General features: G+C 33.4%; 9 protein-coding genes and 2 long non-coding RNA genes across 13 annotated transcripts; 7 read left to right on the top strand and 4 right to left on the bottom strand.

Annotated features, from left to right (window-relative positions):
• Positions 1-339: 339 nt before the first annotated feature.
• Positions 340-6,250, top strand: LOC139089882 (sodium-coupled monocarboxylate transporter 1-like). Its single transcript, XM_070639515.1, has 3 exons — positions 340-737; positions 3,349-4,515; positions 4,714-6,250. The coding sequence occupies exons 2-3, from the start codon at positions 3,650-3,652 to the stop codon at positions 6,002-6,004; spliced, it is 2,157 nt and encodes a 718-aa protein (XP_070495616.1). The 5' UTR covers positions 340-737; positions 3,349-3,649; the 3' UTR covers positions 6,005-6,250.
• A 436-nt stretch (positions 6,251-6,686) lies between these two features.
• On the top strand, positions 6,687-8,665 carry LOC139089980 (uncharacterized). Its single transcript, XM_070639645.1, has 10 exons — positions 6,687-6,887; positions 7,041-7,359; positions 7,418-7,427; positions 7,512-7,530; positions 7,588-7,696; positions 7,754-7,769; positions 7,928-8,049; positions 8,107-8,251; positions 8,311-8,411; positions 8,476-8,665. The coding sequence occupies exons 1-10, from the start codon at positions 6,687-6,689 to the stop codon at positions 8,601-8,603; spliced, it is 1,170 nt and encodes a 389-aa protein (XP_070495746.1). The 3' UTR covers positions 8,604-8,665.
• Bdp1 (transcription factor TFIIIB component B'' homolog Bdp1) lies at positions 8,605-12,145 on the bottom strand. The gene is made up of 2 exons (XM_070639504.1): positions 11,557-12,145; positions 8,605-11,493 (listed from the first exon to the last, which is right to left on the bottom strand). Exons 1-2 carry the CDS (start codon positions 12,052-12,054, stop codon positions 8,725-8,727), a joined length of 3,267 nt encoding a protein of 1,088 aa, XP_070495605.1. The 5' UTR covers positions 12,055-12,145; the 3' UTR covers positions 8,605-8,724.
• A 130-nt stretch (positions 12,146-12,275) lies between these two features.
• On the bottom strand, positions 12,276-13,713 carry IFT52 (intraflagellar transport 52). The gene is made up of 3 exons (XM_070639644.1): positions 13,694-13,713; positions 13,516-13,635; positions 12,276-13,458 (listed from the first exon to the last, which is right to left on the bottom strand). The coding sequence occupies exons 1-3, from the start codon at positions 13,711-13,713 to the stop codon at positions 12,276-12,278; spliced, it is 1,323 nt and encodes a 440-aa protein (XP_070495745.1).
• Positions 13,714-16,297: 2,584 nt separating this feature from the next.
• LOC139089845 (uncharacterized) lies at positions 16,298-16,921 on the top strand. The gene is made up of 2 exons (XM_070639475.1): positions 16,298-16,491; positions 16,545-16,921. The coding sequence occupies exons 1-2, from the start codon at positions 16,340-16,342 to the stop codon at positions 16,864-16,866; spliced, it is 474 nt and encodes a 157-aa protein (XP_070495576.1). The 5' UTR covers positions 16,298-16,339; the 3' UTR covers positions 16,867-16,921.
• Positions 16,922-18,098: 1,177 nt separating this feature from the next.
• On the top strand, positions 18,099-18,689 carry LOC139089812 (uncharacterized). Its single transcript, XR_011544326.1, has 2 exons — positions 18,099-18,294; positions 18,346-18,689. It is a non-coding gene; the product is annotated as an uncharacterized lncRNA (long non-coding RNA).
• Positions 18,690-18,692: 3 nt separating this feature from the next.
• LOC139089811 (uncharacterized) lies at positions 18,693-19,302 on the top strand. The gene is made up of 2 exons (XR_011544325.1): positions 18,693-18,917; positions 18,972-19,302. It is a non-coding gene; the product is annotated as an uncharacterized lncRNA (long non-coding RNA).
• A 137-nt stretch (positions 19,303-19,439) lies between these two features.
• On the top strand, positions 19,440-20,350 carry LOC139089809 (thioredoxin domain-containing protein 5 homolog). The gene is made up of 3 exons (XM_070639429.1): positions 19,440-19,655; positions 19,714-19,999; positions 20,054-20,350. Exons 1-3 carry the CDS (start codon positions 19,498-19,500, stop codon positions 20,321-20,323), a joined length of 714 nt encoding a protein of 237 aa, XP_070495530.1. The 5' UTR covers positions 19,440-19,497; the 3' UTR covers positions 20,324-20,350.
• A 519-nt stretch (positions 20,351-20,869) lies between these two features.
• On the top strand, positions 20,870-22,669 carry LOC139089861 (uncharacterized protein DDB_G0286299-like). The gene is made up of 2 exons (XM_070639495.1): positions 20,870-21,100; positions 21,163-22,669. Exons 1-2 carry the CDS (start codon positions 20,919-20,921, stop codon positions 22,580-22,582), a joined length of 1,602 nt encoding a protein of 533 aa, XP_070495596.1. The 5' UTR covers positions 20,870-20,918; the 3' UTR covers positions 22,583-22,669.
• Positions 22,608-25,820, bottom strand: PICK1 (protein interacting with PRKCA 1). 2 transcript variants are annotated; one of them, XM_070639491.1, is made up of 4 exons: positions 25,632-25,820; positions 24,496-24,747; positions 24,165-24,223; positions 22,608-24,104 (listed from the first exon to the last, which is right to left on the bottom strand). In XM_070639491.1, the coding sequence occupies exons 1-4, from the start codon at positions 25,676-25,678 to the stop codon at positions 22,645-22,647; spliced, it is 1,818 nt and encodes a 605-aa protein (XP_070495592.1). In that variant the 5' UTR covers positions 25,679-25,820; the 3' UTR covers positions 22,608-22,644. The 2 variants fall into 2 exon arrangements, with proteins under 2 accessions (XP_070495592.1, XP_070495593.1); XM_070639492.1 differs by lacking the exon at positions 24,496-24,747 and having other exon boundaries at positions 25,632-25,819.
• Positions 25,779-27,797, bottom strand: LOC139089860 (zinc finger protein 808-like). 2 transcript variants are annotated; one of them, XM_070639494.1, is made up of 3 exons: positions 27,215-27,797; positions 27,035-27,136; positions 25,779-26,979 (listed from the first exon to the last, which is right to left on the bottom strand). In XM_070639494.1, exons 1-3 carry the CDS (start codon positions 27,681-27,683, stop codon positions 25,856-25,858), a joined length of 1,695 nt encoding a protein of 564 aa, XP_070495595.1. In that variant the 5' UTR covers positions 27,684-27,797; the 3' UTR covers positions 25,779-25,855. The 2 variants fall into 2 exon arrangements, with proteins under 2 accessions (XP_070495595.1, XP_070495594.1); XM_070639493.1 differs by having other exon boundaries at positions 27,035-27,796.
• Between the last annotated feature and the right edge of the window lie 66 nt (positions 27,798-27,863).

Raw genomic sequence — 27,863 nt, 5'->3', positions numbered from 1 at the left:
TTTCATCGAGTACCGTGAACATCGCGCAGCAAAAACAGATACAATGCAAAGACATTGTACAAATATCATCTCCTGATGTTTCCAAAGACATCTTCAGTAAACGTCATGAAAGCTAACAAAAATACAGCGAAGAAGAAACAAAATTCGTCAACTGTTTGTGTTCGTTGATATAAAGTGGATATATCCAAAAGTGTTCGGAATATTCTGAGAGACATGCACGAAAAGTATTCGCGTTTTTATCGTACTGATCGTTATCATCGTCACAAGAAAAATAAATTTTTAAAAAAAAATACAAATTGTATATAAATTGAATAGTGAAGGAAGTACCAGCAATCAGTTTAGTTTTGAGTTTTCAAAAGGATAGATTGAAACTTTTTTTTAATTTGTGTGAAAAAAAAACAGAATCAAAAGCGAATTTATAACGCGGAAAAAATACCTACTTAATATATATCATTTTTTTAAAATTATAACTTGATACCAACATATCCAAAAGACACGCTTGAACAATTTTACAAAAAAAAGACCTGCAAATTATCAGAAAGTGATTTAAAAGTTTTATTATACAAAATTTTTAGTCAAAAAGTGAGCTTCATTGTGAAAAGCGGAGGTTCTTAATTTTCGGAAGGAACTTTCGTCCGAGAAAAAGCGCAGCAGCGAATGCATTATACAACAAATAAAAACGGGATTTTCAAGATACAATTCAGAACATTCCTTAAATTTTGCAAACGGAAACACCGGTAAGTTGACTTTGTAATAGTGGATATGATTGCTGTTGTCAGGGAAGTGAAAGATTTTTTCAAATTCATGAGTCACGATTTTTGTAATGACGGAACTAAGTATTTCGAGATCCTTCTTTGTTTTTAAGTTACTCGTGGAAATTGAAGACAATTTTCAAAGCTTGCTTAAGTTAGAATCGAAGCAAATTTCACGATTTTATGCAAATCATGTGGAAGCAGTAGCTTTCTTCAGTTCTAAGCAGGTTCTAAGTCTTAGCATACAAATAGCGTGCTTTAAAGAGCATGCTCATCTAGTATAAGTAAGGATAGCAAGCTCTTAAATTTATACTCTTTGCCTGATAGGGAATACTATCAAAAATCCCCCAAAAAAGCTCAGATCCTCAACAAAAAGCAACAAATTCACTCCATATTGCCATCAAATGGACCGCTTAATATGATAAACGGAATCATTTGTTTGTGTCAAAATCTGATAATTAGAATCGTCAAGTCAACCATCCAGCAAATTGATGAGAATAAGTCTATAATTTTCTCAAACTGAATTATCGTTTGTTTGATTTTATTTGAGTGACTCGTGGCTCTATTATTTTATTGTTGACTCACGACTTTTTTTTTGCTCTTGATGCTAAGTGCTAATTGATCGATTAATGAATTGACGTGAATGAGACTTCAAAGAGTTACAATTTAGTTATTGTGACTTATGCTAATTCGTGTAAATTAGTCATGTAAATGGAGCAATTATGGGGATAGTTAGTGTGCTGTGCCTAAAATTTATTTGGTTGGACCAGCTACGTAGGGGTGCAGACATTACATAACTTGTTTTTCAAAAAATCTCCTCAATTCTTATCGCAGTATGCTGTGTTTTTTGTTCTGCAAAGTGTTCGGTTAAATCCAATTTTCGGAGGTTCTGATATAAAAGCTTTATCGGCAACCTTCAAGTCAAGTACTCAAAAATTATTTTAAAGAAAATCAAAACATTAGTCATTGATATGAAATTGGAAAAAACCGGTTGTATTTTACTTCCGAAATATTGTTCTTTACAGACAGTATTCCTTAATATCCCATCTTCTGTATCTTATCAGTTTGAAGTGTTTTTCACAGACAATATGAATTAATTGATTGACAGTACTTGTTAGATCACTGATTTATTATTAGAATATATTGGAAAATTTGCAATTCATTGTTCATGACTAGAGCAGGTTCAATGTCTGAGGCAATATTGATGCTGGATGACTCCGATTTGAATAATTGATTTTTTCGCAGAAATTCTTTTCAAAATTTTTGAATTCAAAATTTCCGTTATGATTTTTTTTAATTATTCAAACCGAGGACCCCCACAAAAATTCTTTCAATTTCTCAAAGATCGGAATTTGCTCTAGCAACCAACTGTCTACTTCCTATGATTCTGTATCCAATTTCCAAAATATTTACTGTTTCAATTACAACAACCACAAACTAGTCCAAATTCACAAACAAATCCAAAGATATCATCTTAATTTCATTATCAACTAGAATAATGCAGGCATAAGCTACAAAAGACTCAAGATGAAGACACGGAACAGAAAATGAAAATTTCCATTATTATATTTTCAAATAGAAAGTTCAACAACAATGATGATTATTTCATAATCCATGCTTGTCTATTCTTCAATAGCTCATTTATGTTGGTTAATTAGATTATGAACTTATATCTGTAAATTACTTTTGTCCAAAAAAAATTAAGCAGCACATAGATGATATTGTTCTAGTTCAATAATTGTTTATGATCAATAGCCTTCGAATGTATTAAATGGCCCAATTTTGGATATGAAAAATTTACTCTTATTGCATAGATACCAAACTAGACGTAACTGACTATGACTATTATAATATTGGATATCTATTGTGTAATGAGATCTATCGAAACTATATTTAGCTATGCACGTCAATAATTTCTATTTATTGCTAATAATTCATAAGTGTTTTAATTTTGGGACATGTGGGAAAGTCGTGATGCTGCTTTATTTCCATTGATCGTGATTTACGTAAACAGAATTAAATGACATGAAGTTCCTTGTATCATTTTAATGAAGAAACTATTTATTAATTGTCCACATTTGTTCAGTTATGATAAGTATGTGCCAGACATATCCAGTATGAGAAGAAACACCTCGTCATTGAATACATTATTCCCGTCTTATCTAGAAAAAAATATGAGAATATCTTAAAAACACTTGTTATTCGTGGATATATCGACTCATTTACCGTTCCGTCATTTACTCGTGAATTTCTTTTAATTATTCAGTGACAATAGGAATGATGAAAATTTATGTGGATCTTTGTCGGATGCAAATCAACTCAAAATAGAGTCAATTGATTGATTTAATGCGGCATGTGACAAGATTTATTCGATTTTTACAGAGTAACGGTTTTTAAAAATTTGAAATTTTTATCTTGTACTAAATGTACTAAAACCATTTTCAAATCTCAGAAAACCGTTAAAATTCAAAAATTTAAAATACGTTAAAATTCTCAAACATTCCCAGATAACAACAAGCAATTTAAAACGATTGACTACAGAAACAACTAGACATTCTTTCTAATAAAATTTTCTCTTTTCTATCTTTAATTACAGGCGTTAAGTTCGATTGGGAGCTTAAATTAAAATTTATTGCCGCAAGAATTTGATTTAATTTTGATTGATTAATCAAATTGCGATGTAAACTACTCGCCCCACTCAAGAGAATACAGAAAAATATCACATAAAAAGTGGGACTTAGACAGAGATTAAAAGTGAAAAAAATAATTTAAAAAATTTTTATCAAAAAGTTTCCCCGATAAGGAAAAAAGAAAGAAAAAAACATTTTTAAGTATACCTAAAAGCTCACAGAAAAAATATTTTTTTGGTACATCCAGAATCGTAATTAAGAGTGATAATGAAGATGTTTATGTATATCACATTTTTATCAACAATCTACGTCATCTCTTGTGTTGATGCAGAGACAACGAAAACACCACTTGACATTCACCTGATTGATGGAAATTTTGATCCATCAGGTATTGAATATTTCTTAAAATTCAAGGAAAATGAGGAAGACAAAATACAATGCGAAGATCATGAAGCAACTCAATTTACACCATATGACTATTCTGTTGTTGGTGCGATGCTGGCCATCTCACTTGGAATTGGTGTATTTTATGGATTTTTTGATAAACCTGCAGATTCGTCGTCATCGAGTGACTTTATGCTTGGCAGTGGAATGTCAATCTTTCCAGTAACATTGAGTTTAACAACAAGCTTTATCACGGCCATTGAACTTCTTGGAAACCCTGCAGAAATGTATTTCAATGGATCTCAGTATGCTTTGATCGTCTTTGCCATGATTTTAGTTATTCCTGTGGCACTTAATGTTTTCTATCCAATTTACGACACTATGAAATTAACATCATGCTATGAATATCTAGGCGTTCGTTTTGGTAAAGAACTGAGAGTTTTTGGTGCCATCCTTTACATCTTACAAATGTGCTTCTACACATCAGTTTCTGTGTTGGCACCAGCCATCGCATTATCAAAAGCCACAGGTCTCGACACACGTTTAGCTATCGTGTTAATTTATATCGTCTGCATCTTCTACTCGAGTCAAGGCGGCTTAAAGGCTGTTGTTATTGCTGACACATTTCAAACTTGTGTACTGTTAGTTTCTCTTCTCTTGGTTCTCGTACTCGGAACTTATATGCAAGAAGGTGGAATTGCTGCAATTTTTAAAATCAATTACGAGCACGGAAGAATGGATTTCCTTGAGTGAGTAACAAATTGATTTAAAATACATTTTTGCTGTCGTTTAACGGTAATTTGGGTTTTGAAATTTTCATAAGTTCAAAATTTGAACTTCAAGATTATTTAAAATTTGAAAAGCCGTTAAAATTTGAAAAGCCGTTAAATTTTTTCATTTAATTAAATTATCTAATAATTTATTCCTTTCTGTTTTCTTCATAACAGCTTTGATACAAATCCAACAAAACGTCACACCGTCTTTTCTGTTGTAATTGGTGGATTCTTTTATTGGTCATCATTACTTTGTGTAAATCAAGCTACAGTTCAAAAAGCAATGTCACTAAGAAGTCTTACAAAAGCAAAAATTGCCTTGACTCTCTCCGTTTTTGGTCTGGCATCGCTCTTCTTCATCAACTTTTACACTGGTTGGATAATGTTTGCTCATTATGAAAATTGTGATCCATTGAAAGCTGGAATGATTAGTGGACAAGATCAGCTAATGCCCTTTTACATAATGGATACATTTGGACATTTTACAGCATTCTCTGGCATCTTTGTTGCTGGAGTTTTTGCTGCTAGTCTTGGAACTGTTGCTGCATGTTTGAGCTCGTTATCGGCTGTAACTTTAGAAGACCTTTGTGTTTCTGGCTTGAATGTCAAAATTTCACCACAAGATGCAACAAGATATGCAAAATGGATGAATTTTGGATATGGAATTTTGTCCTTTGCATTGATATTTATCGTTGAAGGAAGAGGAATTCTTCAAGCAACATTAACATTGAATGGATTGATTGGCGGAATTGCTTTGGGATTATTTTCACTTGGAATATTCTTTAAACAGGCAAACCTTAAAGGCGCACTTTACGGCGGACTTTTGTCAACAATGCTGGTTGTTACTTTAGGAATCTTTGCCTTGGCATATGGAGAAGAAACTGAATTTCTGGAAACATCTGTCGATCAATGCAGTTGTATTGTTAATGCTACATTATCAGCAGCACCAACGATAGTGGAAAGCATTAATGATGGCGCATGGTACACATCAATCTATAAAGTCAGCTACATGTGGTATTCAATGATTGGAACTTTACTTACAATAACATTAGGACTTGCAGCATCATACATTACCCAATACTTTAGTGATAAGAAAATTCAAGAAATTGCCGATCAAATCCCCAAGAATAAGTCAGGAATATTCCGAAAAACGTCAACAGCAAATCATCCAGAACGTAAAATTTCAACAATAGCACATAATATGGTTATGGATGCATCATCGCGAATTGAAAGTTCAATTCGTAGAGCTATATCCAATCCACATTTACCGCACCTAGCACACATGAAGAGTGAAGATAAGCTTAATATAGTTAATGAAGTATCAATTCAGTCAACAACTGAACAAAATGGATGTGGCAATATTAATTCCATATTCCAAATGTTTGATGATGGTAAACCATTCCAATTAGGAATTGATAATAAGGCTGTTGATTTCAGCTACGATGTAAGTGATTTTAAAAAGTAAAGGAACCAATTTAAATTATTTTAAGAATCAAAAGTATTAAAAATTTTAATATGTGCTGTAATTGGATTTTATGATATTCAAAAATTTTAATTGGAAAAATATGTCAAGTTTATTGGTTCATGTTCCTACATTTAATAGCTTGTAATATTGGTATGTTATATTTATAAAGATTGGAATCAAATTTGTTGTAAAAAAATATTAATTTTTAATGACTTAAATAAATTAATTTCATTTTAAAAATTGAAAGTATGGTCTATATTGTGACTCGTATGAATGCTTTGAGGATCATCAGTTTCAGAATATTAGGTGACCATGCACTTTTCTGCAGAAACAATCAAATTTTGAAGGAATTAAAAATTAATCCTAGGATTTAAATTCGGATTAAATAAATCCTAGGATTAAAAATCCCATTTTAGATAGGGTCATCTGGTCAAAATCTAATTTCATTGGATAGGCTTACATCAGCCATGAGTGAACATGTTCACACTAATGTTTTTAAAACTGCCGTAACTCATAGCCCACAAAAAACACAAATTTTAATAAAATAGAACAACTTCCATACTTGTATTAAATGTTATACTCAATTCCTCACATGTTTACATACATCCGCTTGCCAACAAATAGTAATCCTTTACCAATATTCATAGTCTAAAAATCGTCAGTATAGCTTATCACTTCTAAAATGAGAGGTGATATAAAATTCGTTCTGATTCTTGTGGTGATTTGTGTCTGTTTCGTATTTATTGATGGACAGGCTACAAAGTCACCAGCCAAAAAATCAGATGTTGCATCAAGTACCAAAAAACCACCGAAAGGAGCCAACAATCTTAAACCAAAGCCAACAAAACCGTCGGCAGCAAAAGACAAGTTTGCAGAATTTAAGGTATACTGGATGTTTTTATGTCTAATGATGATTAACTGACATCCATAAGCGACAATAGCTAGACATTTACTAGACAAAATGTCTCTAACTTATTTGAATGACTCATAAACCCTTAATTAAGTATCATACCTAAATAACGTCCATTAATTCCAGAAACAACACGGCAAGGTATATAGAACAGCACAAGAAGAAGCAGACGCAAGAAAAGCATACGAACAAAATACCAAAAATGACGCACAGCACAATCAGCAAAGGAACAAAACTTACAGACGTGCCACAAATGCTTACTCTGATAAAAGCCACGATTGGAAGGTCAAAAATCGAATGGGTGCCAAAAAGACAAGTGCCACAAATACTAAGAGTAAGTCATTAAGGAAGAAGGTTGGTAAGTCCTTGTCAACTCGAATGTCTGATACAGAACTTCCAGACAGCGCAAATTGGACCGACTGGAACTCACCAGTAAGAGATCAAGGTAAGAACATGGAAAATTAATTTATGAGTCATAACTAACTCGATTGTTTCTTTTGTAGCTGATTGCGGGTAATTCATGTTGACTCTTTTTTTCATGTTTCCGGATTAAATTTACATTAATTCTTTTTCAATTTATTCACCGGTTGATTCTAGTGCTTGTTGGATATTTGCCGTAAGTCATTTGAATTTTTAATGGAAATTAATTTAATTTTTTATGTCTATTTTACAGCCACTTGCAGTTCTGGAATATTTAACGATTGTCATTCGCGGTAATTTAAGTGTCTTATCGAAGCAGGAAATTCTAGACTGTAATGCTGCAGATGGTGGATGTGATGGAGGTAAGGATTGATGAGTTTGATGATATTGATGTGATTTTTATGGACTTTCTCTTTCAGGATGGCCAACGGATAGGTAAAGTTTGGGTTTCTGGATTTATTGTTGTACATTCTGTTCTTGGACATCCATAGATTGCATGAACAGACATCCTTTATTGATATTAACACATATAAACAGTCATCTACTGTTCCTCCTACATCAGTGTCTTAATAATTCAATTTCCTATTTTCCAGCTTCAAATATGTTGTTGACAATGCAATAACAACTGATTCATCCTATCCGTACGTCGCATATCAGTCAGACTGCTTTGCAAATCGCTTTGGAAAAGCCTTGTACATCAATGATACCTATGAGGGTAAATTAAATCACTTCCAACTCCAACAAACTCTAAATTTCATATTTGAACTTCCAGAGGAACTGAATGGAGATGAAGACTATATGAAATACTTGGTATATAATTATGGTCCGATTGTAGTGGTCATTTATGCTTCGGATGGCTTCACACAATATGGTGGGGGAGTTTTCTCTGAGCCTGACTGTCCAAATGATCTCAACAGGTCCGTAAACTTTAAATACACAATCTGGCATATGTTCCTGACTATCATTTCCATTACAGCTACAATCACGCAATTACTATTGTTGGCTATGGAACTGATCCTGAATTTGGAGACTTTTGGATTATCAAGAATAGCTGGGGACTTGATTGGGGTGAATATGGTAAGGCTTTGCTGACAGTATGTCATGACTTTTTGGAACAAATTCATTTACTTCTGATTTTAAGGATATGGAAGAATCGCTCGAAACAATGGAAATATGTGTGGAATCGCCAATTATGCGATGATGCCATCGAGTTCCTGGATCTCTGAATTAAATTTAAACAACATTAATAGTAACAGAACTAATAACTAAATTTGGTCACTTCCGTTATCAATTAACAAATAAAAACTGTTTTTATTCCTCTTACTGCTAAAATCAAAGCATACTTTAATTACAAAATAGACAAAAAATATTTTTCAATGTCAAATGCACATTAATCATCTTGTGTCATTGCATCGACAATTAAATCAACAATATGCCGTGGCAAGTTTAGTGGCTTATCTGAAAGGTTCTGCATGTCTCCGTCCGTCTCGTGAATATCATAAAAGTCTTTTCCATTAATCTGCTTCACAACAATCACCAATCTTTCAAGATCCAGTGAATTTAAGAAACTTTCATCATCTAAAGGTTCATCTGCTGTTGGTTCTGGGTCTTCAATACAAATTGTTTCTTGTTCTGGTTCTGTACAAATTACTGAATGATCAGTAAACTCTGAAGACACTTGATTATTTGATTCCTCGGCAGATAGAGTCGATTGTTCTGTATTTATACCTGCTAAATTATAAGATGGTTCTGTTGCGATACTTGGTTGATCAACGGATATACTTGTCAGATCAAATGATGTCTCAGCTGATGATATTGACGGATTTTGTGATGTAGAAATAATTGAAGGCTCCGTCGACAATACCGAAGGAGTAAATGACGATTTGACTGAAACTATAGACGGATCATAAGAAATCTCTCCAGATATCGATGGACATGATGGCTCTACAGACAAAACAGATGGATTTGTAGATATCTCAGATTGATCATAAGATGGCTGTTCATAAATAATCGATGGATTATATGAAGGCTCGATTGCAACTTTTGAAGGATCATAAGACGGCTCGACTGCAACAATTGGAGCTTCATATGAAGGCTCGGCTGCAATTATTGAAGGACAATACGAGGACTCGACTGCAACTGTTGGAGGCTCATGTGAAGGCTCAGGACTTGCAATTCTCTGTTCTATGACAGTTTCAGTTGTCATTTCAAAAGGAACCAGTGTTGAATTTATTGACTGTTCCTCAATGTTATTCGATTCTGTGAATTCTATAGGCGAAGCTATAGGCTGTACATCTATATCATTTAATGACACATCGTTGGACTCAATCGGTTCTATAAAGCTTTCCTCTACGGTTTTCTTTTGGCTCGGTTCCTCCTTTTTGACATTTGATAGATTACAGCTATAAGTATCAATTTGTTCCTCCTCTTCCTCCATCAAATAGTCATTTTCATTTTCTTGAGTATCACGATAGGAATCAGTTATTAAATCAGAAATAAATCGTCCAGTTTTACTGAGCATCGTGTCCTGATTTTCAATATCTAGCTGAGCTTCTTTTGGCAAATCGGATATAAGCTTGTCAATAATTGTTTTCGGTTCCTTTTCGATCTTTGCAACTATTGACAATGTTGATGTTTCTGGCTGTATTGAGTCCATACTGGCATTTGATGTCATTTCCTCGTACACAATTGCTGTTTTCGGTTCTGGTTGTTCTTTTGGAACAACAATAGATTCGGGTACAGGATGTTGTGGCCTTAACACATTGATGGAAATGGACTCATTAATTTTAGCATGCAGCATGATTTTCTTAAATTCCATCGAAGGCTCAGCCTTGACATTTTTCCTTTTTGGTGCTCGTTTACGTTTTCCAGCTGCCTCTGATTTTTCCATATTTTCCTTTAGTTCCAGAGTTGGATTGTCAACAGAATTCAGCACAAGATCACCATCACTTAGAATTTTCTCAATTTTCGCCTTGTCCTGCTGACGTGCCTTAGCTTTTGCTTCCTGTTTTTTGAGAATTTTACGCTTAACTAATTCCTTAACTTCACTAGTCTTACTTTCTGCTTCCTTCCGCCTAATCTCATCTTCCTCATCGAGCTCTCGTTGCAGCTCCTCAATATCAAATGTATTGTGATTTAATAAGGCTTTATCGACTAAATTTGGATTGTTTTTCTCTTCCTTTTTAAACTTTAATTTGAGATCACGACGAGAACGATTTGGAAAAAGATTAAGCATAAGCGAAAAATCAGTTCCAACAGTATTCAGACATCGATAGAATTTGATTGTTTCTTCTTGTGGCCATTCCTTAGTTCTTTGTTGTCTCTTGTAGTAGCCATAAGTTCCCGATAATTCATCATGATAGACGACATTCGTATTTGCTAATATCATTCTGTTCTTCTTCTGTTCCTCATTTTCAACAACTAAAGATGCTTCATCAAGGACCAATTCACCATCTGCATTTAATTTCAATTGAGGAACTGCTATAGCATTTGATTCTTCTTTTGGCGGCGGCGATGGTGATGGTAATTCCATAGTTAAGTCTATCTTTTTCGGTGGTTTATCCTTTGGTGATGGTGCTGCTCGTGGCTTCATTGGATTTGTTGTTGGATTATAATAAATCATGTCAAACATCCTTAATTGTGACTTTTCTATCTGTTTATTGCTTAATCTTTCCCGAGATTCTCGTTTATTATCAAGAATTTTTTGATCTTCAGTACGAACCTTTTTTCTGGGCTGTAAATTAGCTACTGTTGTTGATTTTATTGAACACAATGATTCAGTTCTTATTCTTGAATGTGTTGCTGGATAAAATGGTGATTGTGGAGTTGGTGGATGATGTAAATTGTGATTAATTATAAATCCTGGAGAATCTAAAATGTCTCTTGGCGTTTCTGGTCGTTGCTTGCTTGGAGGTGGCGAAAATGGTGTATTTGGAGGCGGCGAAAATGGTGTACTTGCAGGCGGTGAAAACGGTGTACTTAGAGGCGGCGAAAATGGTGTATTTGCAGGCGGTGAAAATGGTGCACTTTGAGATGGCGAAAATGGTGCACTCGGAGGAGAAAATACATTTATTGGTGATTCTGGTGCCTTTTCAGAATGAACTGGACTTAAAATTGGTGCTTCAACAATTACATTTTTTGGCTTTTCAATAATCACCTCCTAAAACATTAATTAAATAGACATAGAATTCAATGAAATTGTTTAGTCATTAAAGCAACTTACCTGAGGTTTTGAAACTGCTCGTGCAATGTTCAATCTCGGTGCTATTTTCGGTTTTCTAAATTTACTACTTGATGTAGATGTATTTTCTGCACGTGGCGTTGCTTGTACAGGTGTTTTAAATGATTCCTGAGCTGTTGTGGCATCCTTTTCAGCTTCCTTGATGACGGGAGTGTCATCCTGTGATGTTGTCTTATCACTGTTATCAGAATTATTGGACGTTTCATTCAATTTATCCTGCAAATTATTACTCGTGTTTACGTCATCAACTTTATTGATTGAATTACTCGATGTTTCTTGATTAACAACCTCTTTTTCAACTGTTTCTGTGACAATTTGTTCATTTTCGTTGGATGTCTTCTCCTGGATGTCATTTAATTGATCTTTTGAATCTTTTTTCGAAATTTCATTTTCTTGTGAATTTTCCGCATTGTTCTTGTTTGTGCCTCTCCTTACATTCGACAAGTTTGCAACAGCCTTTATTCGAGCTCTTCGTTGCATCTTTATCTGTTAACTTCAATCCACTGCATTTAGAATTAATTTAAAAGCAAATTAGAAACACGAAATGTTTTTGTGGTTTAAGTTTTTTAAACTTTTAATAGTGTTTGTGAGATTTTTGTAAGAGTATGTGTGTATTTTTCTAAAATTTGAAAATTAACCGTTTAAGGGGTATGAATTTTTATTTTGAATATTTTTTGACCGTTGAGCAAAGCAGTGCTTTATTATTCCTTATCAAGTTTCTTATAATTTGCAATTTTAATAGAAATTGTGTGTAAAATCTCTTTTGCAGACATTTGGTCGTCATGCGAAATGTTCAGAATGCGTCCACATTCACGAATGAAATATTCCAGTTCCTTTTGATCAATATCACGAAATCCTTTAGTTTCAGAATGTTGAAAGCATTTGTTAGTCAATTGAGTGATTTGAGACTTTTCAGAACTAAATGCCTCGTCAAGATCAAACAGTTCAATTGGTGGCGGTGGCAAGTCACTGAAAATTGGAGGAAAAACTGCAAGTTGTGTAGGCGGTAAAGGCAATTCAAATTGTGGCTTGATAATTTTCAATGGCTCATACTCTATGTAAAGTTTTTCATACATAGTAACGACTTCATGCAAGCGGTCATTATTAATCGAGTAAAGAGTCATGTCGAATAGCTTCTTAAAGTCAGCAGGAATGTCACAGTCGAATGATTCTACAAGACAGATCTTTGGTTGTTCAGACATGTAGACGATGTCTGGAACTGTTGTATAGTCATGAATTTCTACGTCATTGAAATCCTTTGCTTTATAGCTGATCGATTTCTCGACCATAAGTGTAATGAAATAATCCCAGACATACATGTTATGCTCATTGACAATATATTTATCAGTAAATAGATGTCCAGATCCAATAGCAAGGATTTGACCTCCTTTGTCATTTGTGTAATATCCACAGACAGGACGATTAAATGGATATGCAATGGTTGATGTTGTAATGAGGACATTTGATGGATTAATGACATTAATTGTAGCTCCAAATGGATATATTATTTCAATGTCATACTTTTCATCAAGTAAGCTTTGATTATTCTGACTTTTCTTAATCGTTTTAAGCAATTCATTGTTCATGTTCTCACAGACTATACATCCATTCAGAACAGCTTCTTTTGGATGAAAATATTTGTAGTAATGCTGTCGAACCACAGAATCTGAGTTGATGTTCATTCCAAATTCTTCCAATAAGAAATTGATGTTTGTGTCAAAGTAATTTTCACCATTTTCAGCCAGCATGACCATCAAGGAGCCTCCATTATTAACAAATTCCTTCATTGCTTCCAATTCTACTTCATTGAATTTCTGCTGTGGACCAGCTAGTATGAAGAGGTTTACAGACTTTAACACATCTGGCTTGATTTCATTTTTGTTGCTGAAAAATTTAAAAAAATTTGAGATTTTGGAACAACTTTTGGAAGTTTATTCTTACGTATCCGTTTTGTAGTTAGCTTTAAGCTTCCGATTCACTGTTTTATAATTATCAGTGAGTTTAAATAACTCATTTTTAGAAGAATCAAAAAGAATTGTTGCCATTTTAATGATGGGTATCCTTTTGTATTCTAATTTTATGTTGCTTAGCAACTTTGTGCAACCGGTTGAATTATTACTTAGGAACGGAAATTTCCATAGTTTTAGAATAGCAACCTGTTGAATGTGCAGTTGTGCATGTTTATTGTAGTTTAGAGGGTGTTTGTGTTTAATGTCCATACGATACAGTCTAATAACTCTGAAGAGCTAGTTTAAAGTTGCGATACATTGTTGCGTCGCTGCGTTACATTATTGCATAGCCGCGTTAAGGTGACTTGATGAAACTGTGAAATCTGTTATAACGTTCATTTGAGATTTGAATAATATTTATTGTGCATAGTTCAAAACCCCTTTTGTTCAGTCTGTTTTTGGACTCGGAAGAATAAACATCTTATTTATTTATAAATCAGTGATAAATTAGTTTTATTGCTGGATTGATGTGCTATAAGTTCAATTAATGCCAATGGCACTTATCATTTACCCATTAATTATTTTAAAACACAGCAATAAACCTTTAAACGTAGATTAAAAATGTTGAATCGGAAAACGAAACATGAAAAATAGAATGTAATTAATTTACAGACTATATTCAGCAACTACGAGCACGCAATTACAAAAATGAAGAAGTGAAAAAGATCAAATATTTTTAAAAAAATTTCATTTTACTTTTATTGCAAATTCTTTTCATGCTCAATTAAACAGTCTTATCATATAAAAGGTAGAGATATAATAAATAATTGCCGAATGTTTCATAACAAGTGCAAAACACGTGGAAGCTAACACGAAAAGATTTATTTACTAAAATAAATAATGAACCCTTTAAATAAGTGCTGTAAAATACTTTAATTCACTTTCGTTTGGCTAAGTGATTGATTAGACTTCTTTTTGAACAATTTGTATTTTAATGACTTGAATTTTTCATTGAATTTTCCGATTCTTTTGATTGCGTCGGCTTCTTCTTCTTCTCTTGACCATTTCTTCGGTGATTTGTGGATTATTGTCTTTACTATTGGAATCTGGAAAGATTATTAATTTAAAGTTTGATTTTCCAGTTTCTATAAATATTCAATGCTCTATCATGTCACTTACCTTAACTGGATATGGTCTATTGACATATACTGGATAATGCTTCTCAACATAAAATTGAATTGGTTTTTCAACCTCAACGGGGACATGTTTGTCAACTGGATACATTACTTCTCTTTCTACATGAACCTTGATTTCTTTAACGACTGGAACAGCGACTGGTTCTGCTATGAGGACATTGACTAGAAAATTGAAATAATTTAGGATTTTATGTCTAAAATTATGAGACTCAACAAACCTGGATATGGTGCAGGTACAGGAACTAAAACTGGATGTGGGATTGCAACATGAAAATCTTTTGAGACAGGGTATGGAAATTTCTTATAAACAGGTACAACAACAGGTCTAGTGACTTCTATGTGTTGACTAACTGGAACTTCTTCATTCGATGCTGAGTTGGAAAGTGAATTCTGATTGTTTTGTTGTAGTTGTGCGAACATTGATTCAAATAAGGATTTAAATTCAGGTGAAATCTGCTGTGACGATGAATCAAAAAAGGAACTTGAATGTTCCGGAAGTTGCTGAGAATCATGCGATATGTCTGAATAGCTTGAACTCATTGGCGATGATTTTGGAGGTTCATGAACTATACTGTTTGTTGACGGATAATTGATGTAGCTTGTACTTGAAAAATCACTTTCATCTGAAGGTCCATAGGATGAGAAAGAAGAACTAATTTGCGGTTCCTCCAAATTCAGTAGATGACCAAAATTTCCAAAAGCTGGATAATCATGATCAATTGATTTGTGTGATATTTCATATGAACTCGGACCTACATACGATTCCGTTGGACTCACTAATTGATTAAAACTAAATCGATTACTACTGCTGTCGATGAATGACAAAACACTTGACACGCATGTGCTCACAATAAAAAGCAGTTTCTAGACGAGAAAATTGATTTTAAATTTTTACTTTTTAATTAATTTCATTTTCACTCACAATTCGGTTCATTTTTGGTTTTATTTTCACTATTTTGATATATTTTTGATTTGCACTCAACAACACACGATAAGATACTGATTGTCTGCAATCGATTGCTTATTGCTTTTATAATTTTTACTTCTTGTTGTGCATTAGCTTAGCTTTAACTTTCTTTGGATGAAGTTACATTGTAGAAATAGACAGTTTTATAATTGCAGCAATTTGATTAATAATTCCAATTGATTCAAGTTTATAATTTGTAATGTGTCAAACTGTATCAAAGATAGATCCGACAGAGATTCAAATCTGTTTGAGTTCAATTTAAATACATCGGACTTTATTCTGCTATAACTTGTGAAGTATAACATTTCATACAAATTAAAATATATTTAGTTCAACCGAAGTGAGTAAGATTTGTCTTGGACCTCTGGGCATGATTCACCGATCCTCTTAGAGCTTCAATTAGTCATCAAACTAATGACTTAGACACCAAGCCTACTACCACCTAATTCAAACCATTTAAATTTAATAACGGAATTTTCAATTTACGAAACCTTAAATTTCCTTGAAAAATATCCAGCTATCACAAATTCCGTCATTTAAAACTAAAATTCTCACATCCAGATGTCTCTAGAGAGTCATCAAAAGTGTATAAATTTATTTAACATCCATATGATAAGCATCACTTTTAATATAGATTTTCTGTGATAATAACCATGAAGTACTTCATAGTTCTCGCACTTATTTCGTGCGTGGCATTCGTCTGCTCAGAAGAGTATGACTATTACAACGAATGCGAAACAACCGGACAAGGTTATGATGCCTGGAAGAAGGATGGTAAAAGAATTATCACATTCGGTTTGTCATGGTAAGTAAAGTACTGAATATTAAGTTTATTGTTTCTAATGACTTATTATACAGGTGCAAGAAATCATGGAAAACAAAGTTCACAGTCATCAATGGCTTCAAAGCTATTGGAGGCAACGAAGGCTGGGATTATCACTATCTTAACTGCAACAAATTCGCTGAAGGAACATGCAAAGGATTATTCGATAATTTACTTGATTATGTTGATCCAGACGTTAAGTTTGGAATGAAATATCGTATGCCACGTACTTTCTGTATCAAGAGAAAGGGTGACGATATTAAGGTACTTCCCATCACTCGCTCAGGACGTTTCCATTCTGATGAAAGACAATCAGACTTCTTCAAGAACTGGATAAAAAGATGTGATTCGATGTAAAAACCTTATAATAAATTTAATAAAGTCATAAATTTCAAAGGATGCTCAGTTAAAATTATTCTTTTATTAACAGTTGTGTGGAACTAAGTTTATTCAGTTATAGCTGACTATAACTGACTATTTTTGGTAATTTATCATTAAATTAGTTGTTCACGTCTTACAATTCATCATAAAGATCAACAGGAATTAATTCCTGTATTGTAATTTACAGTAAATTTCAATTCAAACAATTAATTTATGACATCGATAATTATAGTGTGCGTTGCTACTACTCTTGACAAAACGCCAACTCAGACTATTAATCTGGTGTCTACTATGGTAAGGCAATACACCTGTAAACCAAAAAGTCCGCTTTTGATTTGGACAACACCTTTGGACGTCAAAATACAAGATAAAGTAAACAGTGTAGACGTAAGCAAAGTTTTACAAAAAGGTTGATAATCTCTCAGTGACACAACTGGAGAAGGCTCGCCATGGTGCTTTAAAGGATGTCATGTAGTGTCTAAAATACTGCAAATGGAGTCTCCTTTCATTTTGTATTGAATAACAAGCTCTGGATGAACCATCTTCCTTTGTTTGGCTTGGGATGGCAGCCTAGTGATGGAATCGAACTCTTATGAAACACTGAACCTCGAAGAGATATCAGTCCTCATAGCTGAGCAATTGCTGTTGAAGTTCATCACTATAAATTTTACCCATCAATATCCTTTTAAAAATAAAGTCCATTAGTGCCATTAAGTATTGTACCTAAAAATTATTTTAAAAACATTTCAATTAAATTTTTTTAAGCAATATTAACTGTGACTGCAGAATGTTGAGTTTTATTATTTTTTAAAGCAGCACTTGTTCAAATATGAACACTAGTAAATGGTTGCTTGAGTTGTTTGAAGGATGATCGGTTTTCTTGAGAAGTTGTAAACATATTGAATATTCAGAATGAATGCTTTTGTTACATCCTTTATTAATGGATTACTGACATTTTATAGCAAATATAAATCATTTCTAGCATCCAGTAATCAGATAATTGAAAAGTTAGGTTAGGGAAGACTATTAATAACCTAAATTCATACAGACTTACTTAAAACCATCATTTTAATGATTTGGTTACTAAGGATAAGTATTTCTTTAAATCATTATTTAGCTTATTTTACTCAATGCTAGTCTTAAAAACATCTCGATTCCAATTCCAAAAACACATGTTCCTACTCATTTTGTCTGTTTTCAATTTCAATTGCGTTGAACTTTTTGTTGAGAAATGACGTGTTGGAAAAAATTATTTTTGTGTCTTTTGTACCTAATTTTAAGGATTTCAGTAATTGCAGCCAATTCTGAGAGTGGAGAGTATGTCTCAACGCCACTGACAGATAAAAATTACAAGCAGATATTCAAGAACAACAAATATGTGTTTGTTAAGTTCTTTACTGAATGGTAAGACTTGTTAATCCTAAAAGATCACCTAATTCTCAATTCCATCCATAGGTGCACATTCAGCAAGAAGATTTTTGACATATGGGAACTTGTCGGTACAAAGTATCAAGATCAATCGGATGTTTTAATCGCTGAAATCGATTGTGGAGCTTTTAAGCCTCTTTGTCAGAAGTTCGGTGTACGACAATATCCAATATTGATTATGTTTCGAGATGGAAAGAGGTTTGAGAGATACATTGGACCTCGAACGAGTAATGACATCATTAATTATCTCCAAAAGTTCGTAGAGAAAAGAAAATTAAAAGATGGATTAAGTAAAGCTTAATGGAGCTTTTAAATGAGCTTTTGAAAGCTTTTAAATTTATAAAATAAATATTCAATGAAATTAATACAAATTGTTCAGTTTGTTATTGCGTCTGTTTTTGATTGCTTGGTTTCATCATGCTGTTGTTATCTTTTTTCGTGGTACTTCTTTCAGCATCATTTGCCAGGGATATTTCATCATCTTCTTCATCAACTGAACTTGACGAGAATTATGTTTTGAGACCTAATATCCAAGAATTTTATGATCTTCTGGAAAGAAATCGAACAGAGATCATTTTCACGAGATTCTTCTTGCCATCGTAAGTACTTAGTGATGATTCGAAGGATGTTCAATTTATCAAATTTCATTTTAGATGTCCAGCATGTGAAGCATTCAATTCAGGTTGGAACAAAGTTGCAAAAGCATTACAAGGCATCTGTACAGTTGTTGACTATAACTGCCGTAAAGATCCTAACACATGTTGGTATGTTGGAATCGATTACTTTCCAGAATTTGTGGTCTTTAAAAACAATCGGGTCTATGCAAAATTTGAGGATGATCATGGTGTGAGACGGTTGATTGATTTCATTAAGGACAAAGAATATGAGGAAGAAGAATACAGGCGAAAGGCTAAAAGGAAGTGGGAATGAAGTTATTATTGATGTACATTCAGATTTAATAAAGAAAAGATGTCAAACTTTAAATTATTTTGGAATTATTAATTTGGGGCCTTCAATTGTGAGGCTGTGACATCATCCACCCTACGTCACTATATTCCACAGCATTGTCTTATGTTTACTTTAATTCATCTGTATTATCTCTCTTCTGTAAATCCATCAATTTCAGTATCATCTATATTTTCAAGCAAGCAGCATCTGTTTTCTAGTTTGATCATCAATATGGCTCGTTTACTCTATTTTTCCTTCCTTGTTTTACTAGTTCCTCTAACTTCAGCATTTTACATTAGTGCTCAAAATTCTTTCATCTTGACAAGTGAAAATTTCACTCAAGCAACTGCTGGAGATGATTATTTTGTGCTTTTTATCGAAGATCCAGAGTGAGTAAACTGCAATGTCCTTGATGCTTAAATTAATAAATTTCATTTTCTTTTACAGAAGTCACAACAAATTTCTAGAATTATGGGACGAAGTCGGTCAAGTTTCTCAAGCAGAAGAATCCAGTAAACACTTAAAATTCGGAATAGTAGACTGTCATAAGGAAAGAGTTCTATGCCAAGTTAATCAGGTTACCAAGAAAATTCAATTGAAGTTCTTCGGGAACAAAAATAGTTGGAGAGGATTAACAACCTTCCTTGAATCAACGATCGCTGATGTCTTGAGAGAAGATGAACTGATTCAGATGTTTGATCAACCTGGTGCTAAACTGTTTGTTCTTTTTAAGGTAGTCCAAAAGCTTTGAAGTTAATTTGTTTAAATTCAAACCTTATCCTTTCAGGTCATTTACTGTCCTTACTGTAAAGAAACAATGGAAGAATGGCTAGCTGTAATGGACCATTTCAAGAATGATCCAAATCTTCATGTAGCTTCACTCGACTGTACACGTCATCGTGAACATTGTAAGAGATTTGATGCATTGAAATTTCCAAGAATGCGCTTCATCTACAACCCAATTAATGGTAAACAAATTGTTGACAAGTATGAAGGCGATAGAAATGCAGCTGATATGATTGAGTATGCTAAATTGTCTGTCAAAAGATTTGAATAAAAATGAATGATTGATAATTAAATTAAACTAATTCTTTACTATGATTTACGATCAATGAATATAAAGTATGTACCTGTAAGATCTCTCGAGCAGGATGTTGTAGCGAAAATGTCTGCTCCTATCTTATTTCTTGCTGCATTTAAACTTATTTCGTAAATTATTGAAAATTTGCTTTTGTTGTTCACGTCATAAAAGTGAAAAGGGTGCCAAACTAAGTTTTAAAAATTTTCAAAAATAAAAGGTTCGTTAAATTTTAAATGAATTTCATGATAGTCATTCTATTATTTTTGTGAGTTAATTCACGATATCAATCTTAAGTAGTTAAACTATCTGAATTAGGAAAGCTTACTCATTTTATAAATTGCCAGACAAAAAGCTTTAGACACAACTTTTCTTACTCATCTCATTTCAGACATATTAGTCAATTGAAAATTTGAACTTCATATTTTTATTACTCATCCACAACAATCCATACTCAAACAATTGTATCAACATAATGAACAACTCAATATTCATGATCAATACTTTTCAGTTGCTCATTGAACGTCGAAAAAAGAAGAACTTTGGTAGAATAATAAAATAATTAAACTTTGGAATGAGAACTAAAACTTTTGTGTGGCTAGCTTTGTGCTTTATAACAGCCTTGTCTGTTGGATTGATGATTCTTGCAATTTTTTACTACGACTATGAACAATTTGACAAATCAAATGACTTTGAGGATGACTCGGTTAAGATGATCAAAAAGTCGGAAAATTCATTCATTTTGTTTTATTCTTTGTAAGTTTACTGTGACTTTATTACTCCATAAATAGAAATTTCGAGACTTTAACCTTTTTTAGGGAAGATCCAAACTTTGGATTTCAAAATAGCTGGCAAAGCTTTCGAATGAAAATTCAAGATTGGAACAAGACAAATATTGTATACGTGGGAAAAATTGAATGCTCAGTTTTTCGATCAACATGTTTAAACTTCAAAGTTGATAGATATCCAACAATTGCTTGGATAAAAAATGGTAAAGTTGTTGAAGAATATGTTGGAGATGACATATCGGAAAGTATAAAGAAATTCTTTGACAAGTTGGTGACTATAGTAACGGAACAGAAGTCAACAACTGTAAAAGGAGATGTTAGCTCAGTTAAGATAGTTCCACCATCAGATATTTTACAAGGTGGCAGCTTTGACATAATTAGAAGGTTCATTGAAGGTGAAAAGGTTCAGAATGTAGTTTCAACTGTTGTTCCAAAGACCACAGAAGCTACAACTGTTAGTATGACAGAAATCATTACTCAAACTTCATCGAATTCCTATACAACTCAAGCGGTGGAAGTAAAGAACTCGACAACATTTTCAAATATCACCAATGAAGAACAGATTGTAGAAAGAATAAACACTACTGAACCAGTTGAAACCTCAACTTCTGAAAATCCAAAAGTCACTGACGAAACATTCACTTCTTCCTTATTAATTCCTGATTCTACATTGACTGAATATGAAACATCGACACCCGAAATGCATGATCACTCCAGTACAGAAATTGAGACTACTACAGTCGATGACAGTAGCTCAGAATCAATCATCATGACCAGACCAACTAAAACACAAAGTTCAGAACAAGAAACTTCCAAGGAAAGTGTAGAATCAACCAAAAATGAGTCAGACGAAGATGAAACACCGGATGACGATGATGAAGATCCATTTGGTTTGGGTGGTTTGTTTGGAAACACAGATGGCAACAATGCAGAAGATGAAGAAGAGAATGAAGACGATGAGAATAATGAAACAGATAATGAGGATGCTATTGAGTCAGAGGAGACTTCAAACCCGAAATATTCAGTAGAGACCGAAGAGAAGTTAAGTACTAAATCCGTGCAAAGGAAGGAAGAATCAGCAGAGAAAGAAAAGCAATCAAAAGCTACTAAACATAAATCGGAAAGTGAAGAAACTAAGAAAACTTCAGCAAAGGAATCAAAGTATCCAAAGAGTGAAAAGGATATGAAAACAAAAATGGAATCAACAACCAAGAAGTACAAGTACAGCAAGGAAAAGTCAGTGTCACAAAATAAATCAAAAAATAGAAAGGATAAATCAGGAAAGGATTTAAGATCTAGAAAAAGTAGAAAGGCAGAGAAAGAATCGACAACCAAAAAGTATAAACACAGTGAAGAAAAGAAGAAGTACACAAAGGAATCAAAAACTAAAAAATCCAAATCAGAAAGTAAAGAACACAAAAAACACAGAGAATCATCTAAGCACAAGTAATCAAGCATTAAATTAAGTACTGTATATCAATTTCCACTTTATTTTGGATATAATAAATACTTTTAATTCAATAAGTCATCAATAGAATTAAGTTTAGCAGCGTTATTGTTAGCGCCAATTGAGAGATCGATTTCATCCAGCCCTAATTCGGCTAGGAGATCCTGAGCAGTTTTTGATGAATCGGTAATGTTTAAGTTCTGAATATCAGGCAAAAGCGAATTTGAATTATTGTTCGGCATTGTTAGTTCTTTTGATAATAAATCTATATTTGAAGACGTAGGTACTTGCTGAATCTTTTCTGTAGGATGACCATTCTCTTTGTTCTCTTCAGCATTCATACCTGGCATCATCAAATCTAGTAGATCTTGACTAGGAACGTTATTCGTTGATCCATTTGAAAGCAAGTCTTGTTTTGATTCTGTAACAGGTTTAGCTTCCTTAGCCTCTTCTGCTTGTGCTACTTCCTCTTCTTCCTGTCCATCAGCACTAAATGTTTTGTTAGATTGATACTCAAATGCATCAGACTTAAGAGACACTTCAATTGGAAATAATCCTTTGGTAGTTTCGAATTTATTGATTGCATCCTGTGTAAATTTAAGCAATCCATCAAGAAGCATTTTTAAGTTATCTGCCAAATTCTGTGCATGCTTTGCTTCAAGCAATTCAATTTTCTCGAGAACATCATTTCGTAATTTAGCAAATTTGGCTCGTGCTTCTTGTCGACATCTTAAAACCAATCTGTATTCATAATTTCCAGTTTCAACTCGATAGAGCGGTTCCTGAATTGCATTGTAACTTTGTTCTTCATCGTCCATTTCCTTAACTTTTAAGCAATACGAGAGATACGCAAATTTACTATCGGCATATTTTCTAACAGTCAATTTAGTATCTGGAATGGCTTTATGGAGATAGGTACCGAAATTTGCAATGACTGGTTTCAATGCCTTAATCATTTTTATTCCTTCCTTTTCTAAGCTCCTATGCATTTCCCCAAAAGCTCTGTATGCTTCTGATGCTGTCGGTTGAGGTTCTCGTATGGACATTTGACAAAATTCAGTTCCAAATGCATTCATAGCTTGAAAAACATTGAAATATGCTTTGAGAACTCTTTTGCTGTAATCAACAAGTCCTCTGTACATCACTTCCGTTCCTTCTAATTCTTGAAGTCGCTTAACAAGTGAATCATTACATAAAATAGCTCTGCTAAGTCCAAGTGCATCAGCAGTTTTTGCACTCATATTCTCAACTAATCGATGCTTTATTTTCTTTAATGCTATATCCAATGTTTCACCCTGTTGATTATCAGCATGCAGCTTGTTGTAATGAATCGTTACTTCATGCTCTTGTGACTGAATCATTTTTGCGACTTCAACTTTCGTCTTTCCTTTAACACTTGCTCCATTAATGCCGAGCAATTCATCCCCACTCTGAAGTGTTCCTTCTCTTGACACTGGTGTATTGTCAAATATTTGAACAACATATAGACATGGGCAGTATGGACCTCCGCCTCCAATTGACACACCTTTGGAATTGAATTGAGAAATGGATTAGAACTTAGCTTTGAGGTTATGTAGCTACTCACCAATCATATTGGAGTTGTCCTTCTTTATCACGACATGCCCTGACGAGACTGTCATGCCCCTAGAATAACACAGAAGTTCTAAAATTATCAAACTAGTCACAGACCTAAGACATTTAGCTTATAGCATAAAATCAACATATGAAATGGTAGCAACATCGAATCTTAGCAACAAAAGAAAGGAACAAGCTTATAGAATAGGAAGCCAATAAAAAAAGCCACAAAAAGAGGTTGTCAACAGCAACACAAAGTGTTGAGATGATAAGTAGGTGATTGCATCATGCGTAAATTCAATTAAACACTTTTTTTTCGCCAATATACTTTCTTGACTTACAGTCTTGCCATTTCTTCTTGCTGACTAATTCTAATCATTCTCTGATGATGCTCAGTGTCTGTTTCACGTTCACCGCCGAAGTATAATTCAGCTTCGGGTAATTCATCATTGGTTTGGAATGGTTTTTCTTCAACAACCTTATTATCTATTAAGACAGCCTTTCCAGGAATTTTCATTGATGTATTTTGGTCTTTTTTCTCACTACTTTTATTGTCATTAGTGTCTGTCTCGTTCCTATCATCGAGCAATTTCCTTATATTCATAATAAAATTAATTTAATCAAAAAATAGTTTATAGAAGACAAAATCAAAATACAGACAGAGAAGTAAACGAAATTTGTGATGTCGTGGACATTGTGTGAATCTTAAAGGTATCGGCAATATTGTCGATGGTAGACTCATCAGGTTGAAAAGGCGAGGAATGTGGGTTGAAGCAGACGTGACTCTTGTTTTGTGGGACAATCCGAGAAATCCTGCCCAGGAGCAGAGTCACGTCTATCCTAGGCCACTTTTCTGACCTATACAACATGAGTGCCTTCCGGGATAATGATTAGTTACCAATCGGAATCAAATCCAAGAAATGGTTAGAGACTTTGAGTCTGTTGCCTAACCACTCGGCTATGGAAACCTTACTCTAAGAGTTGCAGATTCGCCTACCTGCATATCGTCCGATACTCAAGAGTCAACTCAGCCCCGACACCACAGAAATAACAAAATAATACCAAGAAAGGAAAGAAAAAGTTCCCAGTGAAAGCAGACAAAAGCAAAGTATGAAAGAGTAAATGAATCAACAGTTGGTTCCACCAGATATTCTCAAACTTTCTTCCAATGACTTTTTTCCAGTAAAGGTTGAGAACATCTGGATTGGAAGTTATTTTTTTATTCGTCACTTTAAACCAAATTGTTTGCTTTTACATTTTATCTTCCCAGTCATAATATCGAACTTCATTTATAAAAGCAATTCTTTCAAATGAAAAACTCGTCCACATGACTATATCAAGCTTCCAAAATTATAACAAAATACGACGATTAACGAAAATTGAAGAAAAATCGATAAAAATTTGACAGATTGAAATAAATTTATTTTTGTCCATGCAAATTATGGTTCCTTTGATTATTGATATAAACTCTGCTTACATTGTGTCTTCCTCTAAATAAAAATCACCATCATAGGCTTGCAACATCTTTAATATATATTTAAAATAATTAATTTACACTACGACAATGTATAAAGCTTCAATAAACTTTTATGCTACTGGAAAATGGAAAAACAATTTTCACTCATAGTAGGCCATGGAAATATTTTTCCTTGGAAAATTTATTTACAATTTTCTTTTTTCAAAAAAAGTTCGTTATTTTTTTTATGGAATCTCTAAATTGTAGTCTGAATTGTTGGAATCAATAAAGGAAAATTGGCTGTGAGCTTCCTCCAAATGATTTTTTAGATCATCTTCCGTTCTGCATTCTACATCGCATTCACCGCATAAATAACTTACCTGAGATTCTGTTTGAAGGTGTACCACGTAGTGATTATTTACCTCACTCTTTGATAATGCTGTAAAGTCACACTTTTTACATTTATGTGGTGTTGCACTGACTTCATGGAGTGACATGTGCTGCTTTAAAGACCATGCTTTAGTAAATGATGTATCACAAATTTGACAGATGTGCTTTTTATTTCCTGTATGATTCGCAGAATGCAGATTCAAATCATGAAGAAATGCAAACTGTTTCGGACAATAAGAGCAGGAATATGGCTTGACTGAACTGTGTTTACGTCTAATGTGGCAGTTAAGGTAGTCAAGTTGAGCAAAGGAGCGCTGACAAAATTCACAAATGAAATTCTTTTTAGCATTTGGATCGTGAGTTTGGATATGCTGCTTCAATTTATATTTATCAAAAAATGTCTTGTTGCATCCTGGCTGACTGCATTCAAACGGTTTATACTCAGCATGCCTCAATAAATGCATAATAATTTCATCTCCATTTGGAAATGTTTTCTCACAGATGCAGCAATGGTAAGTGACATTTTCTTCGTGATATCGTCCATGCTTAATAATCTCTTGTAAACTTCCAGTAAAGGAACACAATTGACAAGTGTGATCTGCATGCTGGTCATGTAAATTTTTCATGTGATCAGCCATCTCGTCATGATCAAAAAATAGTTCTGAACAAATAACACAAATAAATTGATAATTTTCAGGACGTCCAAGTGTTGATCTCAGCAACAAGTCACAAATTAAAATATGCCTGTCAAAAGTCGTTTGAGTATGAAATTTTCTATTACAAGTTTCACAGAGGAAGTAGTTTCTTGACCAATTCTTTTGAAGACCTGTTTTTAGTTCTGTGTCATGCACAACCATATGTCTTCTTACTTTAAATTGACTGACGAATGCTTTTCCACAAATTGGACATGTATGATTTTTCTTAATATTCTTCTTAGGCTCATTGAGATTTTTATGAACTGCTGCTACATGTCGCGTTACTAAAATAGAAGCTTGCATTAGTATAGAGTAAAAATAATAAAAATCAAAGCCTACCTTTTGAAGGAAACAGAAAACTTTTCGTACAGAATGGACATTTGTGTTTCTTCAGCTGTTCTTTGGCGTAATGAGCTTCTCTCATTTTCTGTGTTAGCTCATCTGACGATTCAAATACATAATTAGTTCGGACATTACTCTTACTGTCGACTCTTTCAATCACAATCTCATTTTCCTTACTATTTATGTCCTGTGAACTTTCTTCTAAAATTATAGCCTCAGTAATTTTATCACTTGATTCCTCATCATCATTGACAAGCGTTTCCATATATTCTGTGTTCCCATCTTGACTTATGTCTATATTCTCTTCTATAAAACATTCTTCCTCATATTGATTGATGTTTTCTTCAATTACATGATCATCAACTTCTACAAGTGACTCTGTCTGTTCTGCTAATAATATATTATATCTCACCGTGTCGTCTGTATCTATACATAATTGTCTAAATGCACTAAAATCAATTACTTTTGTCCTACAATCTTCACAAATTTTCTTAGAAAGTGAATCAGTTTCTTCAATTTTAATTCCACTAATTTCCATGATAATCTCACTAATTTGACGATCATTGTGTTGATCAAATATAGATTCCAGCTTTGTATTCTCTGCCATGCAAATTCTGCATGAATTGTCCGTGTCTAAAGTCAGCATTTTAATTAAATTTAATTTTTTGATTTATTTTTTGATGTTTTGTTTATGTCAGGTCCGTGCGAAAATGACTGGAAGTTATGAAACTTCAAATCACTTACGTCGGATTAGTGTTTTGAATAATTTGGGCAACTGTCATTGGAAGTAATTTGTGAAATTGATGTAAATTGAAGAATATTAAAG

The sequence above is a fragment of the Chironomus tepperi genome, unplaced genomic scaffold (assembly GCF_022539635.2).
Source record: "Chironomus tepperi strain 1889 unplaced genomic scaffold, CSIRO-AGI_Ctep_v1 contig_196, whole genome shotgun sequence".
In the NCBI taxonomy this organism is placed as follows: Eukaryota; Metazoa; Arthropoda; class Insecta; order Diptera; family Chironomidae; genus Chironomus; species Chironomus tepperi.
The sequence above is the reverse complement of the archived record's forward strand: the minus strand, read 5'-3'. Positions and strand labels throughout refer to the sequence as shown.

Coding starts and splice junctions, on each gene's coding strand:
- LOC139089882 (XM_070639515.1), top strand. CDS start 3,650: ATGAAGATGTTTATGTATATCACATTTTTATCAACAATCTACGTCATC. Junction 4,516..4,713: donor GGAAGAATGGATTTCCTTGA/GTGAGTAACAAA, acceptor TCTTCATAACAG/CTTTGATACAAATCCAACAA.
- LOC139089980 (XM_070639645.1), top strand. CDS start 6,687: ATGAGAGGTGATATAAAATTCGTTCTGATTCTTGTGGTGATTTGTGTC. Junction 6,888..7,040: donor ACAAGTTTGCAGAATTTAAG/GTATACTGGATG, acceptor CATTAATTCCAG/AAACAACACGGCAAGGTATA. Junction 8,050..8,106: donor CATCAATGATACCTATGAGG/GTAAATTAAATC, acceptor TTGAACTTCCAG/AGGAACTGAATGGAGATGAA.
- Bdp1 (XM_070639504.1), bottom strand. CDS start 12,054: ATGCAACGAAGAGCTCGAATAAAGGCTGTTGCAAACTTGTCGAATGTA. Junction 11,494..11,556: donor GAGCAGTTTCAAAACCTCAG/GTAAGTTGCTTT, acceptor TTAATGTTTTAG/GAGGTGATTATTGAAAAGCC.
- IFT52 (XM_070639644.1), bottom strand. CDS start 13,713: ATGGAAATTTCCGTTCCTAA. Junction 13,636..13,693: donor ATGGAAATTTCCGTTCCTAA/GTAATAATTCAA, acceptor AGAATACAAAAG/GATACCCATCATTAAAATGG. Junction 13,459..13,515: donor GCTAACTACAAAACGGATAC/GTAAGAATAAAC, acceptor TAAATTTTTCAG/CAACAAAAATGAAATCAAGC.
- LOC139089845 (XM_070639475.1), top strand. CDS start 16,340: ATGAAGTACTTCATAGTTCTCGCACTTATTTCGTGCGTGGCATTCGTC. Junction 16,492..16,544: donor ATCACATTCGGTTTGTCATG/GTAAGTAAAGTA, acceptor CTTATTATACAG/GTGCAAGAAATCATGGAAAA.
- LOC139089809 (XM_070639429.1), top strand. CDS start 19,498: ATGGCTCGTTTACTCTATTTTTCCTTCCTTGTTTTACTAGTTCCTCTA. Junction 19,656..19,713: donor CTTTTTATCGAAGATCCAGA/GTGAGTAAACTG, acceptor TTTCTTTTACAG/AAGTCACAACAAATTTCTAG. Junction 20,000..20,053: donor AACTGTTTGTTCTTTTTAAG/GTAGTCCAAAAG, acceptor TTATCCTTTCAG/GTCATTTACTGTCCTTACTG.
- LOC139089861 (XM_070639495.1), top strand. CDS start 20,919: ATGAGAACTAAAACTTTTGTGTGGCTAGCTTTGTGCTTTATAACAGCC. Junction 21,101..21,162: donor TTCATTTTGTTTTATTCTTT/GTAAGTTTACTG, acceptor AACCTTTTTTAG/GGAAGATCCAAACTTTGGAT.
- PICK1 (XM_070639491.1), bottom strand. CDS start 25,678: ATGTTGCAAGCCTATGATGGTGATTTTTATTTAGAGGAAGACACAAT. Junction 24,748..25,631: donor TATTTAGAGGAAGACACAAT/GTAAGCAGAGTT, acceptor TATGAATATAAG/GAAATTGCTCGATGATAGGA. Junction 24,105..24,164: donor GGACAACTCCAATATGATTG/GTGAGTAGCTAC, acceptor TCAATTCCAAAG/GTGTGTCAATTGGAGGCGGA.
- LOC139089860 (XM_070639493.1), bottom strand. CDS start 27,683: ATGCTGACTTTAGACACGGACAATTCATGCAGAATTTGCATGGCAGAG. Junction 26,980..27,034: donor TTTTCTGTTTCCTTCAAAAG/GTAGGCTTTGAT, acceptor CTTCTATTTTAG/TAACGCGACATGTAGCAGCA.